The sequence below is a fragment of the Schistocerca piceifrons genome, chromosome 1 (genome assembly GCF_021461385.2).
Source record: "Schistocerca piceifrons isolate TAMUIC-IGC-003096 chromosome 1, iqSchPice1.1, whole genome shotgun sequence".
NCBI lineage: Eukaryota > Metazoa > Arthropoda > Insecta > Orthoptera > Acrididae > Schistocerca > Schistocerca piceifrons.
In genome coordinates this window covers 845,833,415-845,859,994 of record NC_060138.1, presented here as the reverse complement: position 1 = coordinate 845,859,994, position 26,580 = coordinate 845,833,415, and the positions used below count along the sequence as shown (strand labels likewise).

The 26,580-nt window shown below is 36.2% G+C and overlaps 1 protein-coding gene across 1 annotated transcript in view; it reads left to right on the top strand.

Annotated features, from left to right (window-relative positions):
• The window catches only part of LOC124715407 (tektin-1), a 212,688-nt gene that overhangs the window by 140,181 nt on the left and 45,927 nt on the right, over positions 1–26,580 (top strand). Inside the window, exon 6 of the mRNA XM_047243095.1 lies at positions 24,920–25,142. Within this exon, the coding sequence (XP_047099051.1) occupies positions 24,920–25,142 (223 nt within the window). The remainder of the gene's footprint in view (positions 1–24,919; positions 25,143–26,580) is intronic.

Genomic DNA, 26,580 nt, shown 5'->3' with positions numbered 1-26,580 from the left:
AACTAACTTTGCCTCTTCATGAATATAGAATGGCAAGTCATTAATATATAATAAGAACAACAAAGGACCCAAGACTGACCCTTGTGGAACCCCATTCTTGATAGTTCCCCAGTTTGAGGAATGTGCTGATCTTTGCATGTTACGAGAACTACTTATTTCAACTTGCTGCACTCTTCCAGTTAGGTACGAATTAAACCATTTGTGCATTGTCCCACTCATGCCACAATACTTGAGCTTGTCTAGCAGAATTTCATGATTTACACAATCAAAAGCCTTTGAGAGATCACAAAAAATCCCAATGGGTGGTGTTCGGTTATTCAGATCATTCAAAATTTGACTGGTGAAAGCATATATGGCATTTTCTGTTGAAAAACCTTTCTGGAAACCAAACTGACATTTTGTTAGTACTTCATTTTTACAGATATGTGAAGCTACTCTTGAATACATTACTTTCTCAAAAATTTTGGATAAAGCTGTTAGAAGGGATATTGGACGGTAATTGTTGACATCAGATCTATCCCCCTTTTTATGCAAAGGTATAACAATAGCATATTTCAGTCTATCAGGGAAAATGCCCTGTTCCAGAGAGCTATTACACATGTGGCTGAGAATCTTACTTATCTGTTGAGAACAAGCTTTTAATATTTTGCTGGAAATGCCATCAATTCCATGTGAGTTTTTGCTTTTAAGCAAGTTTATTATTTTCCTAATTTCAGAGGGAGAAGTGGGTGAGATTTCAATTGTATCAAATTGCATAGGTATGGCCTCTTCCATTAACAGCCTAGCATCTTCTAATGAACACCTGGATCCTACTATATCCACAACATTTAGAAAATGATTACTAAAAATATTTTCAACTTCTGACTTTTTGTTCATAAAGTTTTCATTCAATTTGATGGTAATACTGTCTTCCTCTGCTCTTGGTTGACCTGTTTCTCTTTTAATAATATTCCAAATTGTTTTAATTTTATTATCAGAGTTGCTGATTTCAGACATGATACACATACTCCTAGATTTTTTAATAACTTTTCTTAATATAACACAGTAGTTTTTATAATTTTTGATAGTTTCTGGGTCACTACTCTTTCTTGCTGTCAGATACATTTCCCTTTTCCGGTTACAAGATATTTTTATACCCTTAGTAAGCCATGGTTTGTTACAAGGTTTCTTACGAGTATATTTAACTATTTTCTTGGGGAAGCAGTTTTCAAATGCATTTACAAAAATGTCATGAAATAAATTATATTTTAAATTGGCATCAGGTTCACGGTACACCTCATCCCAGTCTATCTGCTGTAGGCTTTCCCTGAAATTTGCAATTGTTAAATCGTTGACTGAACGTACTACTTTGGAGGACTGTTTAGTATTGCTGAATGGAGCTATGTCATATATTGTAACTAGCTGTGCACCATGATCAGAAAGACCATTCTCAACAGGCTGAGCATTTATCTGGTTAAACTTATCTTGGTCTATAAAGAAGTTATCTATCAGTGAGCTGCTATCCTTTACCACCTGAGTAGGAAAATCAGTAACAGGTGTCAAATTGAAAGAACCGAGTAATACTTCAAGGTCATTTTTCCTATTACCCTCTTTCAGAGAATCTACATTGAAGTCCCCACAAATAATAATTTGCTTCCCCCTGTCTGACAGATAGCACAACAAGGAGTCCAAATTTTTCAGAAATAGATGAAAATTTCCTGATGGGGACCTATATACAGTTACAATTATAAATGTGCCTTTATTTAATTTAAGCTCACAGGCACATGCTTCTATATGTTTCTCTACACAAAACTTTTTTGTTTCTATACTTTTTGCACAATGATAACTTTTGACATATATGGCAACTCCTCCTTTCTCCATATTTTCTCTCATTACATGTGCAGAGAGCTTATATCCACTTACATTTACCTTATCCATATCAGTAACAATGTGATGCTCAGACAGGCATAGTATATCTATTTCATCCTCAGCTTCTAAATCTTATAAACAAACCAGAAGCTCATCTACTTTATTCTTTAAATTCCCAATATTTTGATGAAATATACTTACATTATTTTTAATTATACTTTTATTAGAACCTTTCCTTATTGTAACATTTGCAGTACTCTCCTGTCTGAGTTTCTCATTGTGCTTAGGCCTAGTTCCTATACCAGTGGTCACATGGTGTTCAGAGAGGCAGATTATGTCAACTGGGTTGGGTGACTTTAATTCATCAATGCAATTACCTAGGACTGAGATACAACTTGGTGGAGATAAAATTTCTGGTGATTGGTGAAAATTTATAATTGACAGCTGTGATTGGTGATCCAATGTGCTAGAATTGTGCTGTTTAATTTCTTTCCTAAACTGAAGATTTGTTTCAATTCTGACCTCTCGTAGAACTTGACATCTTTCTGTGTTACCTATCCTAAAAAAGGTGCTGCTCCACACCTGTAACCACTGGTATTTTACCATTCATGGCAGTGCCTCCCCCCTTAAATTTCCTGCTATTACCCCAGCCAGTTTCCCCTTCCCTTTCCTGTTGGTTATGAACTGTAGATTAAAACTGAAGAAACTGCAAAAAGGTGGGAATTTGAGGAGATGGGACCTGGATAAACTGACTAAACCAAAGGTTGTACAGAGTTTCAGGAAGAGCATAAGGGAACAATTGAAAGGAATGGGGGGAAAGAAATACAGTAGAAGAAGAATGGGTAGCTTTGAGGAATGAAATATTGAAGGCAGCAGAGGATCAAGTAGGTAAAAAGAGGAGGGCTAGTAGAAATCCTTGGGTAACAGAAGAGACACTGAATTTAACTGATGAAAGGAGAAAATACAAAAATGCAGTAAGTCAAGGAGGCAAAAAGGAATACAAACATCTCAAAAATTAGATCGACAGGAAGTGCAAAATGGCTAAACAGGGATGGCTAGAGGACAAATGTAAGGATATAGAGGCTTATCTCATGAGGGGTAAGATAGATACTGCCTACAGGAAAATTAAAGAGACCTTTGGAGAAAAGAGAACCACTTGCATGAATATCAAGAAATCATATGGAAACCCAGTTCTAAGCAAAGAAGGGAAAGCAGAAAGGTGGAAGAAGTATATAGAGGGTCTATACAAGGGTGATGTACTTGAGGACAATGTTATGAAAATGGAAGAGGATGTAGATGAAGATGAATGGGAGATATGATACTGCGTGAAGAGTTTGACAGAGCACTGAAAGACCTAAGTCGAAACAAGGCCCCGGGAGTAGACAACATTCCATTAGAACTACTGACAGCCTTGGAAGAGCCAGTCCTGACAAAACTCTACCATCTGGTGAGAAAAATGTATGAGACAGGCGAAATTCCCTCAGACTTCAAGAAGAATATAATAATTCCAATCCCAAAGAAAGCAGGTGTTGACAGATGTGAAAATTACCAAACTATCAATTTAATAAGTCACAGCTGCAAAATACTAACATGAATTCTTCACAGACGAATGGAAAAACTGGTAGAAGCCGACCTCGGGGAAGATCAGTTTGGATTCCGTAGAAATGTTGGAACATGTGAGGCAATACTGACCCTATGACTTATCTTAGAAGAAAGATTAAGGAAAGGCAAACCTACGTTTCTAGCATATGTAGACTTAGAGAAAGCTTTCGACAATGTTGACTGGAATACTCTCTTTCAAATTCCGTAGGTGGCATGGGTAAAATAGAGGGAGTGAAAGGCTATTTACAATTTGTACAGAAAGCAGATGGCAGTTATAAGAATTGAGGGACATGAAAGGGAAGCAGTGGTTGGGAAGGGAGTGAGACAGGGTTGTAGCCTCTCCCTGATGCTATTCAGTCTGTATATTGAGCAAGCAGTAAAGGAAACAAAAGAAAAGTTCGGAGTAGGTATTAAAATTCATGGAGAAGAAATAAAAACTTTGAGGTTCGCTGATGACATTATAATTCTGTCAGAGACAGCAAAGGACTTGGAAGATCAGATGAACGGAATGGACAGTGTCCTGAAAGGAGAGTATAAGATGAACATCAACAAAAGCAAAACTAGGATAATGGAATGTAGTCGATTTAAGTCGGGCGATGCTGAGGGAAATAGATTAGGAAATGAGACACTTAAAGTAGTAAAGGAGTTTTGCTATTTGGGGAGCAAAATAACTGATTATGGTCGAAGTAGAGAGGATATAAAATGTAGACTGGCAATGGCAAGGAAAGCGTTTCTGAAGAAGAGAAATTTGTTAACATCGAGTATAGATTTTAGTGTCAGGAAGTCGTTTCTGAAAGAATTTGTATGGAGTGTAGCCATGTATGGAAGTGAAACATGGATGATAAATAGTTTAGACAAGAAGAGAATAGAAGCTTTCGAAATGTGGTGCTACAGAAGAGTGCTGAAGATTAGATGGGTAGATCACATAACGAATGAGGAGGTATTGAATAGAATTGGGGAGAAGAGGAGTTTGTGGTACAACTTGACCAGAAGAAGGGATCGGTTGGTAGGACATGTTCTGAGGCAGCAAGGGATCACCAATTTAGTACTGGAGGGCAGCGTGGAGGATAAGAATCGTAGAGGGAGACCAAGAGATGAAAACACTAGACAGATTCAGAAGGATGTAGGCTGCAGTAGGTACTGGGAGATGAAGAAGCTTGCACAGGATAGAGTAGCATGGAAAGCTGCATCAAACCAGTCTCAGGACTGAAGACCACAACAACAACAACAACCATCTGGATTCTTCCCTCAGACAACAGTTTCTTATAAACTGGCAGATGGGAACTAGCAGTGCAACATGTCCTTCATTCTCACTACCCACCTGGCTTTAATTTATGTTAATTACTTCCATCTCAGCATTTCTCCACAGTAGATTCCTGTTTCTTAACTCTGTTTTAGTTTTCTACAGATTTCATTTTCTGACTTGTCTTTTTTTTTGCCTTCCTCTCTCCCATCTCTGTTACACACAATCCACTTAACATGACTCTCTGTATTGCCTATTAACCTGTCTTCCACCTTTAAGCTCACAGGTTTTTGAATCTCACTCAGTGCATTCCCCAACCATCAGTCTTTCCTTCTCATCCCATCCAGTAAGACTCCCCTGACCTGCGGGTTCTGGGTGACTTTTCCGAACTATACCCCTATTCCTACATCTCTCCAGATCTTTTCCTTCAACCATCTTCCTTTCCCTTCAACTCCTTTACCAGAAGAAGGAGCCACTGGCTCAGAAATCATGTATAAGTTAAACCTTTTTGTATGTGTGTTCTCCTGCCACTGGTTGGTGAGTAGATTTCTTTTATCTATCCAATTACATTTTATTTTCAATTGATTTTTCCCATTGTTATTCTAATTTTATACATACAGATGTAAAAATGAATGGTACAGCTTCATTGGGACTTAATAGTTTAAAAGTTTATTAGTCATGAAAATTATTCAACATGAAAATTTGCTATGAAGGTATCTTCGACCATGACTATCTGTTGGATGTTATAAAACAACTGTCCTCACCTCATGTGAATGGATGGTTCTTGGAAGAAAAGAAACAGAAAAGCACAATTTCAGATTACACTTTTTTTTGAGCAAGGCAAATTATTAACATATAAAAGACTCTAATATGGCAGCAGAAGCTTGGAAAAAAGTGTTTGAAAACTATGGACTCACATATAGAGTGAACTTGCTTAGACCATTAATCACAAACAAATTATATAAATGCATGCCAGTGTATGAATGATGTGGTCAAATTATAAAGACTGTGTTTTAAGTTAAATGAAATGAAATTCTGGTTAAAGTAGAGGGAATAGGAACTCCCTCCTGTCTGGAGTACCTTATTGTAACGAACCTATGATTTTGGCTCTTGAAAACAATGGCACATCTATCATCAGAAATTCTATTAAGGTAAAAGTACCATAAAATGTTACATCTGAAGACATAAATGGAAATGCAGAATCAGCCTTATATTTAATGAAACAAGCTCATACAAAATGAATTGTTAAATGCCACAAGGGGGTTTGAAAAGGTTTCAGAATTACTATGCTACATCAGAGCTAGCACAACGAGTTCTTCACATGATATTCATTGGACTGTTGCCTGTAAACACATGCCACATCAGTGCTCTTGGAAGAGAGCTGTGGCAGTGATGTGGCTCTGTTGTTGTTTCAGCGTAGTGATTTGCACAGATGGAAAAAATCAAGATTCAAACAGTGATGAAGTACTTCATAAAGAAAGGTATGAAAGCAAAGGATATTCATGCTGAGGGACTCTGCTAATTCATATTGAACTGTTGCCAAGTGGACAAATGAACTTAAATTTGGTTGGGAGAGCTTAGATGATGATCTATACAGTGTTTGGCCAAGGTTTGTCACTATTTCAGAAATCATTGCAAAAGTGCACAAAATGATCATGGAGGATCACTGATTGAAAGTGAATGAAATTGCTCTTGTTTGCCTGATGTCATCTGAAAGGGTGCTTCACATTTTATCTGAAGAATTGGAAATGAAAAAATTATCTGCAAGATGCATGCTGTGACTCTTCCACATATGCGCCATCACCATGGCAAAATTACACGACCTAAGGTGTGAATTGTTGCCACATCCGCCTTATTCACCTGATACGGCTCTGTCAGACTTTCATCTCTTCCCAAAACTGAGAATTTTTCTTGATGGAGAAAGATTCACTTCAAATGAAGAACTGATAGCCAGATTTGACAACTATTTTGCGGGCCTGGAGGAAACTCATTTTCGAGAAGGGATCAAGGCATTGGAACATCATTGGAACAAGTGCATTGATCTACAAGGAGACTATATTGAAAAATTAAAAAAAGTGCCAGTGATGTAAGTACTTTTTTTCTATTCCATTCTGAGCAGTTTTCAAACCACACTTTTACAAGTATAAAAGACCAAATCATATTGCTAAATATTAGAAAAAGGTGCAAAAGGAGGCAGCTCACCAAAAATATTGTTAAAGGAAATATAATTACCAAACAGCCAAAACACAAGAAACCTTTTTTACAGTATATCTTAAACAGTATTATGGAAGAGAGCTGTGATATTAATTTTCTTCGGCAGTGACTCATATCAACAAAGATGGAGAGAAACTTCAAAATGCCACACCACATAATAACTCTATGATGAACATGTGAGGTGACGGCTTACTAGCAGAGAATTCTGGAAGTTAATCTGGCTTTCCATACTGAAGATTAAACAGTGAAAATGGAAGCATCTGACATCATTTGCAGTGCAAATTCAGCCATGATTTTCTCTGAGTTAGTGAAATTGTAAGCAAATGGCAAAAAGTGACCTTTAACCAAAAACAGTGGATTCATCTATGATACAAAAGGTGAACTAATTGCCAAAATATCACATAAGAATAGCATCAATTGTCTGAATACAGGTGAAGTGAAACAGTGCTACTACAGGCATCACTGGCTAAGAGATATGAATCACAAAGGTATGCTGAAGTTGCTAATGATTTCAATAGGATGAAATGAACATGTTGTGGTCAAGGACCCCTGTGAGTTGTGCATCATGAGAAAACAGTCACATCTTCCACTAAAAACTAACAAAATGTATTCTAAAAACATCTTGGACTTACAGTAGTACATTCTGATTAGTGTAGGCCAATGAAGACTGCTGCTATTGATGGAAATATTTACATGCTCACATTTATTGACGAGTTTTTAAAAATATCTAACACAGCATAATCATTTCAAAACTTCAGAGTGATGGCGAGAAACCAGAGAGGCAGAAATATGAAGTATTTGTGGTCTGACAATATAATGGAATGTCCCAAAAATAAATTAAAAGAATTATGACTTCTGATGGTATTATCCAGCAGCTTACAGTACAATACAGTCCACAGCAACATGCTTTTACTGAGAGAGCTAATCAAACATTGATTGAAAAAGCCCATATGATGATTTTCAGTAACAACTTATGAAAGAAGTATTGGGCTGAAGCGATGTATTCAGCTGCATCCTATAAAATCATTCCTCATCCAACACACTTTGAGGTAAAAGCCATATAAATTTTGATACAGGAGAAAGTCTTCCGTACTACATTTGAGGATTTTTGGCTGTAGTGCAATGGTTCTCATTTTGAAATCCCATTCCAGAAGTGTGATAAGAAGTCACAAAGGTACAAATTGCCAGGCAACCAAAGACTGTTGATTTATCATTAAGGAGATTTATTAGATAACTGTCAGCAGGCATGTAAATTTCCTGAAGGATAAGAAATTTTTTGGTTCAGAGACAGAGCAACCTAGGATTATCATGTGTTAGTATTGAAAGAAGAAGCAGTTATTCATGACATTAGTATGTCACACACTGAAGAAGAAATTCAACCAGTAGAGAGAGATAATGAACCTTTTCATATTTTTCACAGTGATCCAATGGAAACTGAAGCTCAGATGAGAAAATTGAGAATCAAATAATGGATCCTGTAGTTCAAAAAAGGAGTTAAGCCTCAAAGATCAAGCACAGAACCAAAATCAAAGTAATGGCCAGATCATTTTTCGTACTACATGAAGAGGTATTTCCAAATCAACAGATTGATCTTAAAGAAACCTTGGAAGGGATAACTAAGGAAGAATGGAAACAAGCAATGAAGAAAAAATTCTCATCTCTAGTTTTTAGTCACACATTTGAAAGGATAGAGTTACCCAGGGGACAGAAACCTCTCAAGACTAACAAGGATAATGAATGGCAACTGAGTTCTTGTAATTTTTTATATTTATGGTACATGAAGTTAAGAAATAAAATATTAATTTCCTATAGCTCATAGATGCGACTCTCAAACATTCTCAAGTAAATCAACTCTGAAACTTTCTGAGTGTGTTCAGTTCAGTAATTCATGGTCAATTTTGTCAATGGGCCAAACGGTTCTGTAGTGGAATGCTTGCCTGCAATGTCACTCTGGGAATGTATGGCAGTGACGGACAGAATCGGCCGTACATTGCGCAAACATGGTGTAAAGATGATTTTCAAACCAACAAGGAAGATCAAAGAGTGTCTTAGATCGGCGAAGGAGAAAAGAGACCCACTTGCAATGTCGCGAATATACCGTATACCATGCACATGTGGAAAAGTTTATGTCGGAATGACTGGACGATCCATTAACACCAGGATCAAAGAGCATAAACAACATTGCAGGTTGGGGCAGGTGGAGAAATTGGCCGTGGTAGAGCACGCACTGAATGAGACCGACCACGTAATACAATTCGCTGACACGGAAGTTCTGGCTGTAGAGAAGCACTATCATATGCGCTTGTTCAGAGAAGCTGTAGAAATACAAAAACACATGAACAGTTTGAACAAGAAAGAGGAAAGCCTTAAGGTAAACAGATCCTGGCTTCCCGTACTGCAGCGAATGACCGTCGCAGGTAGCAAGAGGAGAACCGCACCGGAAATGACTGCGGAGAAGCCCTCGGATGGTGGCGCGCCAGGTACATATAGTCTGTGGCCGCGAGCTCGGCTCCAGTTCACCACCAGCAATGGAGGGTGAAGCTTTGACAATGCCAGCCACTCGTGCTGGCGAAATGTCAGAAAAATCATTAGATGAACCTCGGCCGAAGAACCCGAGACAGAAGCCAAAAGGCAGTTTGTCAACAAGTGGCCACGAAAGCCTTAACAATTTTGAACTAACTAACTAACCAAAAGACAGATAATATATATAAAGCAATTGAAATTTTATGTATAGTGTTAAACTACAAGGATGTGCTGAAAAGTAATAATTCCAAAATTTTTATGTGTAAACTCAAGCTTTTTAAATAAAACGAACTTTACTAACATTCTTCATCTTTATTCTTCATGTCTGTTTATTTATTGCTCAATATAGTCATCCTTGTGATGAATATCTTTATCCCATTGAGAGGCCAGTTTGATGATACTATCACTGTAAAATGTTTGACTCTGTTGGCAGAGCCACAACCTCATCTATGCTTGCGCTTCTCCATCACTATCAAAGTAATGTTGTCAAATGTGTTCTTGAAGTTTTGGAAACAGATGAAAATTGGATAGGGCCAAGTTGGGACTGTATGGATGATGATCAATGACAGTGAACCCACGGTGTCAGATTGAGGCAGATGTTGCAGCGCTATTGTATAGTATGGCATTGCCATGCTGAAGGAGAGAGTGTTCCATGTGTGCACAAACTCTTCAAATTTGTGCTTTCAGTTTTCTGAGAGTTTCTCATGCTCTAATGCAGTTATGTTACTGAAACTTCCTGGCAGATTAAAACTGTGTGCCGGACCAAGACTCAGACTCAGGACCTTTGCGTTTCGTGGGCAAGTTGGTAGAGCACTTGGACATACAATATATGAAATTCAAATAATAAACAAAATAAAACAGCAAAACACAGGAATCAAGTGGGTGCAATTTGTTTTATAGATAGGATCTGGCATACCGTTTAAAATGCAGCAAAGAAGTTCATACAGGTGATACTTTGCTACTCATTACACAGAGCAAGAAATCAGAGTGATGTGAACTATGAGATACACATTTTTTTTTTAAATTCACTTGCAAGGGAAACAAAAAATTGACACAATAACTGCATTTATTATTTGTCACATGCATGCTAATAGTGGGTGGATGCACATGAGTAGAAAGGGGAATGATTTGCTTTGATGTTAAAATGTGTGGAATATGTGTGTGGGCAGGTGGGGGACAGGTGAGGGGATTAGGTGGTTGGTGAAGCTGCTGTTGATAAAATTCTGGGGAGAGGGCATTACTGAGGACTTTCTGCAGGGGTATCTGGAGGAAGTTACAGATGTTTTCTTGATACCTTCTGTGCTACTTGACTTTCTTGTACTCTTCCCAGAAGCCCATCCTTGCTATGATGGTGTGACGTATCATGGCAAGGATCCATAATGATGTGAGTCTTTTTGGGCATAGAAATGGTTTAGTATCTGGGGTATCTGGAGGAAGTTGCATATGTTTTCTTGATACCTTCTGTGCTACTTGACTTTCTTGTACTCTTCCCAGAAGCCCATCCTTGCTATGATGGTGTGACGTATCATGGCAAGGATCCATAATGATGTGAGTCTTTTTGGGCATAGAAATGGTTTAGTATCTGGGGTATCTGGAGGAAGTTGCATATGGCTTCTTGATACCTTCTGCGCTACTTGACTTTCTTGTACTCTTCCCAGAAGCCCGTCCTTGCTATGATGGTGTGACTTATCATGGCAAGGATCCATAATGATGTAAGTCTTTTTGGGCATAGAAATGGTTTAGTATGTGGGGTGGTGAGCACTGCAACTTTCATGATTCTTGGATCTGTTCCACTTTTTTGTGCTAACATTTGATGACATGTTTCCCACATTTTTTTGCAATTTTTGTAAGTGAAGCAGTGTTCCAAGGTGTCCTTGGTGTTACATATTTTGTACTTGTGTGTTGCTAGGAAGTTTAATTGTGCCACCCTTTCATTTGTTGGTGCTTCATCAGTTTCATCATCATTGACACACAAGTCGCCAAAGTGGCCTCAACTAAAAAGATTTGCAATACAGTGGCTGAACCCCGAAGGGGATATCCAAGCGGATAAATGACACATGATCATTTCAGTTTTTTTTTTTTTATTTGTTGGTGCTGCTCTGTTGACAATTCCATACCAAGTCTCTCTGGTGTATTTTAGAAGAGTGGTTTCAGAAATGATTATCCATATCTGCAACCTACAGTAGTCAGAATATTTTGTTTCCATTTTGCTCCTGGTTGGATTCCCAGTTAGAATGCTGTATATCATCTGAGTTCTCCTGTGACTAGGGTTAGCCATAGTGGTAAGTTCATAGCTTTTATTTGGGTAGTGCTGCTTGATGTGTTACAGTTTGAATGGAATATGGCTAGTATCAACCAATGCTTCTTCTGACACAGATCTGAATCTTCCAGCATTGTGGCTAAGAGACTTCCTGAGATTTTATCTTGAATGGTGAGTGCCTATGCCTATCATAATAACAGTGGTGCACATTTTGTTTTTTCATCCACCAAACTTAGTCTCCCTTCTTTTACCAGCAGTGAGCATATTGCTAGTGCTACTTTGAAGATTTCCAAACTCTGCAGGAGATAGAAGGCAGTACTCGTTATTTCTTGTGCTATATCCATTGGGATGCTGAGGATTTGCACCATGTTCCAAGATTCTGACAGGATCATGCATTTATTAGCTCTATTTTCTTGTGAATGTTTAATTCTCGGTTGGTGTGCATCCTGTTGAGACTTTGTATCATGTGTAATATGCCTCTCCAGTTTACATAGCCATTTTAAGAGGTCAATGTTGTATGAATGTTGTGAGTTTCTAATAGTTTGTGTGACTGATCAGATAGATTTCTCTTTTTTTCAATTGGCAATAGCACTGTTTTTGTTTTGTTGGTTTTAGCACCTGATACTAATTAGAAAGTTTTCACAATTACATCTATCCTGTTGGTCTTCAAGGAAGATTTCCATGTCATTGGTATATGCCACACAGACTATGGCTTGTCTACTGTGGTGAAACTTGTGATACTGCTCAAGAGCTTTTAGAATGTTTGGTCAAGTGCTGCTGTGAATATAGCTATGGATAGTGGATAGCCTTGCCTCACTGATTTTTTGTGTTTGATGTCTTTTGATGTCCATCCATTTACTGATATTCTGTATCAAATGTTGTTCAGAATTTTATCTGTGATCCTGCTGAACTTCTGTTCCAAAGCTGTGTCTGGTGAGCATTCTCATCAGATAACAGTGATAAATCCTGTCAAACACCTTTTGGAAATCTGCAGATATTATGGCAGTGACAGTTCTGATGGTCAAGTAAGTTTGTGTCTGGTATTGCACAAGTCTGCTATGGGATGATCACTTTTTTCATAGCCATTTTGATGTTGTTTGTGACGCAAAAAAAAAAAAAAAAAAAAAAAAGAGAGAGAGAGAGAGAGAGAGAGAGAGAGAGAGGTACAAATGGCTCTGACCACTATGCGACTTAATGTCTGAGGTCATCAGTCGCCTAGAACTTAGAACTAATTAAACCTAACTAACCTAAGGACATCACACACATCCATGCCCGAGGCAGGATTCGAACCTGCGACCGTAGCTGTCGCTCGGCTCCAGACTGTAGCGCCCAGAACCGCACGGCCGCTCCGGCTGGCTATTTGTGACACATTTTGCTATCAGCTTGTAATCAGTGTTGGGCAGCTTTCTTTTTTGAAAAAAACTATTATTGTTACTTTCATAATTGCAAGTTGAATTTCTGCCCAGTTGAATATCACATCAATGATATGCATGAGTTGTTGTCCTATTAACCATCCCAGTAGGCAAGCTAGAATTCAAGCTGGATGCTGTTGGCACTCAGCATGTTTCCTTTGGCAGTGCTCTCCATTATGTCTTTGACTTCTTCATCATTGACACTCTCTGTCAGTGCCACCCTGCCTTCATCTGTTAGCATCCATCTTGTTAGCTGCATCATGTTTGCAGTTCATGCATCGTTTGTTTCTTTTATGTGGAAGAGTTCTTAAAAGTATTGTTCTACTTGAATTTTGATTTCTGCTTTTGTTTTAAATGTTTTTCCATCCTTGTCACATAGTTCATTTATAATTCTGCTGTTCATTATTTACCTCTCCCTGTTGAGAAGGTGCATTGTGACAGGCTGATCTCCTGGTGCAGGTGATCAAACATCTCAACTGATAATGCTTCATCTGCAGAACTGTTGCTTTAATTCTTTGCACTCAAGGCAGGGCTAGTGGAGTAGTTTATTGTATAGTGGTGCATTTAGAGTGTCTCTTATGCAGAGTGTGTAGAATTCTGCTATGGTTCTCCACCAAAAAATTCTCTTTCTCTCTCTGTTTCTTCATTCCACTTTCAGCTGCATTTTGTTCCCATGATCCTTTCTGTCTGGAGGTGTATGCCACATTCGTAGTTGCAGTGAGCCAAGAACTTTCATCTGAGTTTTGTTCCCATGATCCTTTCTGTCTGGAGGTGTATGCCACATTCATAGTTGCAGTGAGACAAAAATATCAAAGGACAGGCTTCTGCACACAATATGTAGTCAGCTAACTAATACTTTTTTCACATAAATTCTGTCCAGTCTGCTTCTACCACTGTTACAATAGCACATGAATTCTGTGTTGACTGACTGAGCAGTTGCCATGGGTCTTCCAGTCACAGATGTTTGATGAGTTCTTGTAGTTCTCTGTAGACATTTAGTAATGGGATTTGATCTGCAATGAAAATATTGTCAACTGCAGCTGACATGAATACACAAACAGTAGCATATACAAGCTACTTCGAATCCATTATTAGGTATGGCATTGTTTTTTGGGGTAACTCGATAGACATAGTGTGGATACTAAAAATACAGAAAAGAAAAAAAATCATACGAAATATGTGTACTGCAAATCACAAAGAACCATGTCAGGTATTATTTAGAAAACTTAAAATATTAACTCTGCCATCCTTATACATATATGAGATTATTATATTTTTGCTCATAAATTCTTCTCGGGTTATCAGCCCAGTGGTGGTGTCGTCTTGTCACAATGTTTCAATGAAACTCATTGAAACTTTGCGACAAGATGACGCCACCACTCGGCTGATAACCCGAGAAGAATTCATCAGTGGAATACACAAAGAAAGACTGAAATTGCATATATTATATTTTTGTATACCAGCCATGAATTATTTGAGGGAAATCAATTTGTCTATTCACATGATACCAGAAACAAAGAAAATTTTATGCTCCCTACCCACCACCTCAGACTGTATGCCCAGAGACCTCAATACATGGGAATTAAAATTTGTAATAAATAAAAAGGGAACAAGTTGATGCAGATGAATTTAGGTTCACTTAAAAGAAACCTATATGAGATACTGACAGTGAAGTGTTATTACTCAATGGATGAATTCATGCGGGACAAACTGGAAATTTGAGCTGGGTACAATGTGTTATCCTTATAGTGTCATTATTTATTGCAGTTATTATAGTGCTCTTATTTATTAATGTAAAAATCATTATAATCGTTTTATAAATTTTTGACATGTCTCCTGTATGCGAACGGAATGGACTGCAAATGTATGTCATGAGATGAATAAGGCACAATTCACAATTCTGCTTCTGCAGTGACAGTTAATTTTACCTCCTATTAGAATGTTGGTGTTGTTGTTGTTGTACATGAGGAGTTCACATATTTTTTCATTGAAAAAGCTGTTCCTATCTTGCTTTTTATCTGTGACAGATGGGGTGAATAAATTTACAGACAACTCCTTTTCTATCATGACTGCAATTCTGTGATTGTTTGACGTCATTTTTGTTTTGCCAGTCTTCATTCCTTACCTTATCATTATTGCTGTGTTGCATTCAGATTCTGGGTCTATATTTGTGATGACCTTGTATTCCTGTATCCAATCTATATGTGATGATACTACCTCCTGCAGGAGTGCAATATCTGTTGCTCTTTGCTGCATTAAGTATGAGAGGGACCTATTTTAACTGTTGTGTTCATTTATTTATACAATTATTTATTTATTTATTTTGATCCAACATCAACTGATTACAAAAAAAGGTTGTTTTTTTTTTGTTCGAGTCTTCTGGGTAAGTCAGAGCCTTACTTACTAGGGTTACATATTATTGTCTGGCACTTTTATCTACACAACTTTTTCTGAATTTAGTTGCAAGAACAGAGTTACATATATGAACTATACATAAAAAAATTTGTTGTTGCCATACTTAGATTAAGGAATCTAGAGTTTGTGACACAGTATTCATATCTCACATTCAAGTATTTACAGTTTCTGACACAGTCTAATATCTGAGATTACATATATTTTTAGATAGATGGTCTTCCATGATACGAGTGTACTAAATCTAGAAACTCATCTATTGAATATACAGGATTGTTTAGGAGCCATAATTTTAATTTCGTTTTTTGTAATAGACAATTTGGAGATATTAGGATGGAAGCAATTCAGTAGTTTTATGCCTGCATAGTGAGGGCTTTTCTCATAAAGTGTTGTTGTATGAGATATGATGTGGGGTCTCTCTCTACCTCTAGTGCTGTGATCGTGTATTTCTTTATTAAGTGTTTTGTTGCTGTTTACTGCCATAATGATTATCTTCAGCACATACAGGTTATGAACAGTTAGTATTTTAAATTCTTTAAACAAATTTCTGCAGGACTCCCTGGCACATTTCTTTCCCATAAGTCTAAGTGCCTTCTTTTGTAAAATAAGTACACTTTTCATATTACCTTTACTGCTGGATCCCCATACCTCTATCCCATAGCTTAGATGGGATTCAAATAGTGCAAAATATATTTGCCTCAGAGTGGTGTTGTTACAAAAAGGTATCAGTTTTCTTAGGACATATATGGTAGTACATAGCTCTTTGCAAATATCATTCACATGATCAGACCAGTTTAACTCCGCATCAAGTGTCAGGCCAAGAAATTTGGTCAAGTATTGTTTTTTAATGTATTCGTCACTCATTAAAATATGGTTTTCAAGAGTTTTTTGCCTCCCAAGATCAAATTCAATATAAACAGATTTATGTGTGTTTAATTATAGTTTGTTTTCACCAAAATACTGCAGAATTAAGCCTTCTGCAGTATTGGATTCCACTTTGAGCTGCAAATAGCTTGGATTGCAGTATATTAACGTGGTATCATCTACATATAAGAGAGCTGTTGCATGGTTTGTTATGGACTGAATAACATTGACATAAATAATGAAAAGAAGTGGTCCTAATATTGACCCCCATGGAATACCAAAATTTATGTCAGTGGTGTTTGATTTGTATGCTCCCTCTGTAGTGCTAATAGACACAAACTGCTTCCTGTTTCTCAAGTAGGACCTCATCAGATTATGGGCTGTGCCACGAATGCCATAGTTCCACAGTTTGTCCAGCAATATGGTCATATCAACACAGTCAAATGCTTTTTGTAAGTCCAGAAAGATGCCACATACATGTTCTTTATTATCTATTGCTTGAGTGACACCTTCGATTAAGTTGGAGGCTGCTGTAATGGTGGACGACCCCTTGACAAAAGCGTACTGCTCCTTAGAAATCACTTTTTTGCATACCAGGAAGTTCCAGATTCTTATGTTTATTACTTTCTCAAAGATTTTGGATATTATTGGAAGAACAGAAATGGGTTGAAAGCTTTCTGCTAGATTCCTGTTTCCTTTTTTAAAAATAGGCACAACTCGAGCAATTTTCAACTCATCTGGAAATAGACCATCTTCCATATGAGAGTTGAAACTGTTGATAAAGGTGATGCAATTTTATGTATACATTTCTTAACAGTGTCCAGACTAAGATCATCATATCCTGCTGCATGGGAATTCTTTAAGCTACTCGCTATTTTCATTGTTTCTTCTTTACTTGTTGGCATCAAAAATATACTTTCTGACACTGGTGTTCCTCTGAATTTGATTTTTATGATTTTTAAGCTGATTGTTTATGCTGGAGCCAACAGAAGCAAAGTAATTGTTAAATAGATTTGCTATCTTATTCTGATCAGTTTCTATTGTACCATTTATCAGCAAGTGATTTTCAGTTGTATGTTTCCCAGATTTACCTATTTCTCTATTTAATAGTGACCATGATGTTTATGGAGATATTATTTGAACTCTGAATGACACTTTCTGTTTTTCTGAAATTAGGAGGTCTACGTAGTATTTCTGGTACTTTTTGAATTCTTCTTTTAATTTTTTATTACTCATGCATTTAACATAGCATGTTCATCTTAGTTTTTCTCTAGCCTCAGTGACTGAACTTGATATCCAGTTTTGGGTTACAGCATGTGACTGAATTCTCTTTTTTATTAATGGGCTGGCTTGGTTAAGAATGTAGAATAGTTCACTTGAGAATTTGCCTTAACTATGAAGTGTCGTTAGAACACTGTTCCAATCCACATTCCTTAGCATATTATTCAAATGAGTTATATTTTGGTCTGTATTCATCCTGATATATCTATATCAACTGTGTGTAGGAACCTTTTTTATGTGCACACTTAGTTCTACTGCATGGTGGTCTGACAAAGCACTTATAATAACAGAAGGTGTAAGATCGTAAAGATGATTACCAGTGATTATGTTATCTATTGCAGACTGGCATGTTTCAGTCTCCCTTGTTGCAGTGTTTATCAGGTACCTTACATTATATTCAAGCAGAGTATTCTTGAATAGTCTAGTGTGTAACTTATCTGCTAATACATTTATGTTGAAATCTCCTATAATAACTAAGTTGTTCAGATGTGATATAAAAACATTCTCTATCATGTCACAAAACTTTGTTAAGAAAACTTTGAAGTTTCCACCTGGCAGTCTATATAAACATATAACATAAATTTCATCAGTTGGTGCCTTTATATGTGCTGCACATAATTCAATTGTTCCTTCTAATGAATATTTACTTACATTTACAGAATTAAAATCAAATGTGCTTTTTACATACATTGACACACCCCCACCTCTGATAGCAGATCTGCAAAACTTATTAGCTAGTACCATGTTTAGAGTTTTAAAAAGTTCTAATTTGGCATCAGACAGCCAGTGTTCACTAATACCAAGCACATCAGGCATAGTTTCATTTACAAACATGTCTAATCGTTCATATTTCTTGCTCAAGCCCTGTACATTTTGGTGCATTATTTTAAAGTTGTAAATACCTTGTTGTAGATTTCTCTGCTTTACTGACTTAAATAAGGTCATATCTCTGTTTCTCTTGTGGGCTTCCTCCTCTTTCTGGTTTCCACTAAAAAGTCATTTAGATGGGATGGATGCACTGGCTTCCGTCTGCTGTCTGAATGTTTTTTAGTTGACAGTACTGGTTCTGCTAATGTTGGAGTTGATTCTGCTGCTATTGTGGATGGTTCTGCTGTTGCTAATGATGGCTCTGTTGCTTATGCTGCTGATTTTCCTGCTGGTATTAGGGCTGGCTCTGCAGTTGATGGAGCTGTTACTGCATTTGTTATTGTTAGTATAACTGTTCTTGATGTTTTTACTACTTTTGGTGGAGTTGGTCCAGCTACCATTGATTCTGTTGCTGCTGCTGGTACCAGAGGTGGCTCTGCTGTTGATGTAGCTGCTGTTGCTGCTTTTGTTGTTGTTGTTGCTGTGATTGTTTCTGATGCTTTTAGCATTTTTTGTGGAAATACTTCTTCTGGTGCTTGCTTTAAAACTGTTGGAGCTAATGGTAATGACATGCTGTCACTATGTTTGTTCAGTCTCTCTAACATTTCACTGATTTTCCCACACAAAAGTTTCTTGCCCTTTTTGTTCAGATGTATCCCATGTTTCGTGAAGCAGTCTCTCTTAAGAAAATCTGTACAAAGAAAGTGTGTATTTGGATACATTTTGCATATTTCCTGAAATTGCGAGTTGGCTTCCCTAATTTCAGTGTTTACACATGAAGTAGGGATAAGGTCATGTCTACAAGGAATGCCAGTGAGAATCAAGTTCTGCTTCTTAGTACCGTCCAGAAATTTCCTTAAGTTGGGCACAACATTCAGTAACTCATTCCTGTACACATCATTGGCACCTCCAATTACGCATCATTACTTGTTGTGCAGCCACTGAGTGTTGTGTCAAAAGATCTGACTCGCACTTCCCTGCTACACATACTGAACAGACTTCACTTGTGTTTATACTTAACTCTATTACATTTAGCTTTCTTGTAAATTATCATAACATTTTGAAATTGCTAATAGGTTTACAAGGATGCAGTAGTTGAAAAACCCACACAAAGAATGGACTTTAATTTTGTAAACTGGAAAGGAGCATGTAAATGCATTAAACATAAATAATATTCTTGTAAATTATAGACCAGTCATCCTTTTTAAATTTTATTATGCAGATCTAGATTTCAGCTAGAAGTTAGCCATTCTCCATACTAAGAATACAAGAAGTACATAGTCAGATGATGTCATAAAAAGTTACAAGTAATGAATTCACTCATATGGTTTGTATATTACATACCACTATTATTTTTGCTCGAAGCATGTAAGTCCCTGTTGATACGGCTTCACCCTCAGTTCATTGAATATTAAAGTTTGGGGAAGGCAGGCTGTATGCAGAACACATTGGTTGGTTACCTGGTGCCATTATTAACAGCAATGCAATATATTGGTTGTTTTGCATTTAAAAGGAAAATTGGTTTTAAGGGATAATGAGGTTAGTACCCTCTACATCTATAGTGAAATATCCAAATTGCACAAACCATGAGTCTGACTGACATTTGGCATCATCTATGAACTATTTAGTAAATATGATTAACAATATACTTATTATGTTTTAATAATGGGAGATATAGTATCAAGATAAAAATATTTAAGCCATATCAACTAATAGGTGTATACACCATGTGTCTTCTTGTGTCTCAAAATTTTTTAAAAAAATATTTAAAAATGTTTTAATAATAATAACAGACTCACAAGGACTGAACATGGAAATTTTATTACTTGCTGGCCAATATGAAATAAAGCAGACTACAATGTAAAGAATTTTACTTATGTTTCATTTTATGCAGTTCTCATGCAAATTTGAAGTGGTTTACTTCCCTTGAATTTTATGTACGTAGTTCATATAGATGGCGCCGTGTAACCAACTGATGTGTTCTCCATACAGTCTGACTTCCACAAACAGCAGCATTCTATGAACTGTGGGTGAAGCCTGATCAACAGGGACTTACATGCTTTGAGCGAAAATAATAGTGGTATGTAATATACAAACCTTATGTGTTAAGCCATTACTTGTAACTTTTTATGACATCATCTGACTATGTACTTCCTGTGTTCTTAGCATTGAGAATGAATAGCTTCTAGCTGAAATCTAGATCTGCATAATAAAATTTAAAAAGGATGACTGATTTCTGCAATCTATAATTTACAAGTCAATATAACAGTCGATGAGTGCAACCGCTTTCCGAATGGAAGGTAACCTGATGAGTAATATTCTTTCTTAAGGAATAAAAAGGACTGATATATACTCTTTTATTACAATAGCCTGAATATGTTTATTGAAATGTTTAGTTACTTATTATTGTTAATAGGTACAATATGTTAATCTTAAAAACTATGTAACATTACTAATCAGTAATCAGATATGAATTATACATTTCATCCTAAGATTTACTTTTGCTATTTTTATCATAAGAATGAATTGATTGTAGCAGTTCCTTGTTAAAAAAAATCATAAAATTCTATATGAGATACATTGAAATGAGTCTTCACAACAGTAGTAGCTGTCATTGAATCCAAAAATTGAATGAACTTTTTCACTGTACCAATACATGTTAATGAAACTGAAAACCCTTTCTTCTTCAGCATTTGGACCTAGCAGACACAATGGAAAATAACAATTTTCTCTATGTTTTCCAGAGAAACATTACAAATTTCACTTTTTAAAAATATTTGCAGTTCATCTTTCTTCTAGAGGCAGTTTCTTCATTTCCTAATCTTTGATATGCTGTTCCATTACGCTCTTAACATGTTCAAACTCACTGAAAGTAGAGAGTAATACCATAATGGTATAAAAACCAAAGAGAATCCAGAACATGAGTCTAGTGATGCAGATGGTAAAGAAAAAAATCCAAGATACATCCTGAATGTATGAATACTCCCCAGGGTCCACTTTTTTGTGTAATTCACAGTCATCAAAAACAGTTTCATGTGATTGAAAGAACTCTTTTTCTGTAATATTTCCTTTTTTCCACAAGATTTTTCAACATTTCTTTAACTGCTGTTGTTGTGAATCTATTGATCATTCTAGAAATGAACTTTTGTACAAGATTGTCCATCAAATTAACAATTTCACTGAGTGATTTTGACTCTCAATTTGTTTAGTAGTAACAACAAACACTTATAATTGATCTCCTAAAAATATCAACCATAATGGGGAAGAGATATTGGAAAAAAATTAGTAGAATTTGAGGGCAGTTGTCAAGGGACAAATGCTATGACTTAAGTCCTTCAAAAATATTAGGGAGCACCTGCAATGCAGGAAAAAGAGACAGCTAACATGTTTTGCTGTTACTAACTTGTATTTAACACCAGTAGACTCACATAATTCTTTTAAGGCATTGGTTCTAAGGTTATATATTTCAAAATACTTGTAAATTTTCCACTTAATCAACCTCAACATCAAATGACAGACCATCTGCTACAGACTGAACACTATTGTGCAAAACATGAGCACCACAGCCAACACCAGCAAGTGATTTATTGGATTTGCTCGAAATTTCTGGTAAAAATTCTGTGTTCCATTATGGTTGGCTCCCCCAAAATTGGTATTTACATTATATGCAGGAAATGCAATATCTTTATCTATTAAACAATATTTTGTCAAAATTTTCTCAATAAACTGAATTTGTGTACCACCTGTTTCATTTGGAACATCACTAATATCAAATATTTTGGCTTTTATGCCAAACAAGGAATGTAATACTGAACCACTAATGGGATCATTTTTATTGCTTTGTGATTTGATGTGCCAGTCATTATAGACACATATTTTGCATTTTATGATTCATTGGCCATTACTGTAAGAACATGGAGACAAACACATTAACAACAAGTGCTTCACTTTTAGAACTAGTGCAATAATATTTAGGTCTCTTGAAAACCTTACAAATCAAAGAAGGAGTACAGTCAATTGACTGAAAGCTATGATTGTGAGAGATGGCATGATATTCAGGAACCAGTTTTAATTTGGACATTCTTAGAGTGTTTTTATGAAAAATTGATTAAATTTCTTGCTACTTGTAGATAACAATGATGTTTCCTTGTGCTTTTCCTTTTGGAGGTGATCACTAATGTTGCTTTTCCTGCTGTGACCCACTGAAAACACTGATCTGTATACTGTACACTCAGGTTTGTTATTTTTGTCATGTTCTTCAAGAAACGGAAATTTTTTTGTGTAATATTTCATTAAGTGAACATTTCTGCTTGGGAATTTTCACCAGACACCACACTTCTTGGGTTTAATATTCACAATCACTAACTGCCAACAATTGTAAATAGTAGCTTCATCTGCACAGTTGATCATTTGCCTACTTTCATTACTAATTCATGATCGTTGTCAGTTGTTTCAAAAATTATTAGAGACTTGAAGTATTGTCACTGAGTGAGTGAGATCCATCAACGATGTGCCCCCCCCCCCCCCCTTTCATTTCACTCCAGACTGTTTGAGCAAGTGTGCATACATGCTGCAGTCCCATCATCAGAAATGGTTTAAGTGATGCTCATTTATACATCCCTCGGTTTTGGTTTTACTTGTTTTGGGGGCTGTAAAGTGGAAGATCAGCAAATTAGGGTAAGGGTAAGTAATAGGTGCTTTTCTTTTCAACATATCTGTTAGTATTTTTTTAGACAGAACACAAGTTAAAGCAAATGTGGTACAGAATGCAAAAATACATTCTAAGGCAAAAAGAAATGATGCACCATGAAGGAATTACCTGAATGGGCTGGAAATTGGTAGATGTGATGTACATTAATAGACAAACAAATGAGAACAAGTTCAGAAACATTTGATCATTTATTCAAGAGGAAGAGCTTCACAAATTGAGCAAGTCAATAAAGTGTTGGTCCACCTCTGGCCCTTATGCAAGCCGTTATTCAGCGTGGCATTGATTGACAGAGTTGATAGAATTTTGTAAATAAAATTGTCGAGATCACTTATATATAATTTATTTATAAGCAGGGTATCAACTGTCAACTTAGCTTTTAGTGTGGTGACCTTTTTCCTTTATTTTTTAGTTATTAAATATGAAATGATAGTCATTATTTAAAATTATCATTATTCAAAGTCAGATTACAAAACATGATTTAAATTATTTCAACTGCATACTCATAAAATTCAATTTTCAGATGACAAATTATAAAACAGGATTTAAAAGAGTACATTTGCAGACCTCTAAAATTAATTGTGCAGATGACAGCACTAAATTACTGTGGAGATCATCCAAAATGGCAGCAAGTTTTCATTAAATGTGCTTTACAGTCAAGTCCATACAACATCTGCATAGAACCTTATATGAAACATATTTTCTCTCAACATGTTGTTGTGAATTTAAAAGTTGTATTAGCTCTTATTGTTATACATGTCCTGCTCATAAAAACTGCATCTTATGAACTAAAATTTGGTTAAACAGATATACCGAAGTTTGTGGATTCCTAAAATAGTTGCTAAAGAATGATATAGATTGATTATTAAATTAATACTGTTTTGAAGGCAGCTCCACCTTGAAGTAGAACCAGTAACTTGCACATAGAGACAGGTCAGTCAAGCAGTGGGAGTTCTGCCAACCCTCCAAATGCAAAATGAGGTGTGGTTCAGTGGAAAGCAAGAGAACATATCTGAGTCAGCACATGCCACAGCAAAAAAATAATAAAAAAAAGCTTTGGGACTGAATTCACACTGTTTGATCAAAATAGTCTGTGAGTCTCTGTTTCTATGGGCAGAAATTTCAAGGTCTTCCAGTATGTTTAACGCATTTTATCTTGGTGCCCTGTGCAACACTTTCATGCTTTTGCACTAACTTATGCTTCTGCCTCTTCAAGTGCATTATCAATCTGTTAGAGCTCACATTGTAGGAATACGCTGCAAACCATGTCACAACTACATGCTGCTTTGTCCTACAATTTCTAGGTTCACAAGTTCTATGTTTTGGTGAGTGAAATTTTTAGTATTTCTGAACCTTTTTAAGTTTTCAACCTATGTAGCCTTATAGTGTGTAACAAAATTCTCTCATTCTTATATGTTCATTTAATCTTCATCATAGATCTGATCATGCAAGTAGCCAAAACAACACTATAAATAAAGTAACATCCTAATCAATTTAGACTGTTTTGCCCACAAAACATTTATGAGTGCCACCACTATAGCAGAAATTTATCAGTTGATATAAATTACTAGACATATTGATGCAGTTTATATTGTTTGATACTGGATAAGATTAGTACGAATAATAGTAGTCGTAGAAATCTATGGAGAATTATTTCAAAGAGTTCATCAAACTTTTTCCATTAGCAACATTACAGAAGAAGAATGGGCAATATTTACAACTGGAAATATTGAGCGCGCATCAAAAGAAATTAAAAATAGTTACTCACTGCGGTCTGGCATTGATATGATTCTTAAAAAGATAAATGAAGAACTCTGGGAGCTGTATTATGATACCAATTACATTTTCCAACAAAGAATAAAAGAGACAAGAGATGCAAAAATAAAGTTTGAGAACCAGCTGAAGGAGGTAATTTAATTGCATTATATATTACAATGTCTTAATCTTAAATCTGATTGGGTTAAAGTGTGTATGAAAGACAATTAATTTCATAAATAAATGTGAAAGAGTGAAACATTGCAGGTAACTATTTCTGCTGATTCATTTATGGTGTATTATTTTCCTTATTATACAACACATTTAGAAACAGCTTACAATTTCAGTCATGGCACCATTCACTGCTGACACTAAACTGGAGTCACATAGGGGAGGAATCATTCATGCAATGCTGCATCACAAATATCCAAGGTAACACAATGAAACTGTAATGTTTCAAAATTAATATTATGAGATGAGGTGATGTTTCTTGCGAAATAAACTGAAGATACGGGCTGATATACCTGTGTAAGCTGCTAACCAAGAATATTACTGTGGCATTTACAGGTAGCCAATTGAACCCCCTCAATGGCTTAAGATAGTTTGTATGAGGGGATTTTTGGGGGGCGGGGGATGACAGTGGGGGGTGGGGGTGGCATAACCATATTTGCCTGTGCAAATAATATGCTTTTGATAGCCGAACCTCCATTGAATGTGGCTGTAAGGTTGGTGGTGGGAACAATTTAGTGGTCCACAACCATTTTGTAGTCCACAAACTTTAATTGCCCTTAGATATTGGCTGAAGTAATGTTTATCGCCAGATTATGTCTCATTTACTTTAACTACATTACATTCAATTGGTTAACGACATACAACACTTGGTTGATGTCTAATAATATGATTCTTTTGAGTATAGTAACCTAACATTGGCCTTACTGTTCCAGCAATTCACATGTAGCGAACATGTATAACTGACACAGTCATTGAATAAATCAATGTCCTTGAAATCTAATAGTCAAATCCTTATGAAAATAATGTGCACAGTGTAAGTATAAGTTTGAAATAACACAACTCACAGTCTGATCCTATTTTCACAATGAATAATGATAATTATTGAAAATGAACACTGTTGATGAGAATAATTACTAGTTCACTATGAACCATTAAAAACAGTCACTGAACCTTGGTGAAAACTCCCCAACTCAAAATCTAGATACATTGTGGTACATTTTATGACCTGTAAACTGTACTAAGCCACATGCACTTTGGGCATGGATCTTGCTCATAAGATAACATTATGTAGAGTGATATGATTGAACACTACCTCTTTTATAAGTTTGCAATAATCAGAACTACATTCAGCTATTGTTGTTTGCCAAATTTTCCCGAGTTACAATTACAGATTCAAATTTGTGAGCAAATGAAAATTAAAGGAATGAATGAGGAGTTTTAGATACAACAATAATCTGTATTGAATTATGCTGGCTGGTTTGCATAAATATGAGATTCCATTTCTGTAACAATGTTTTAAATAAGGATGCTAATTACTCTGAAACTAAATGAGCACAAATCATGCTAATGAGTTCCCAGC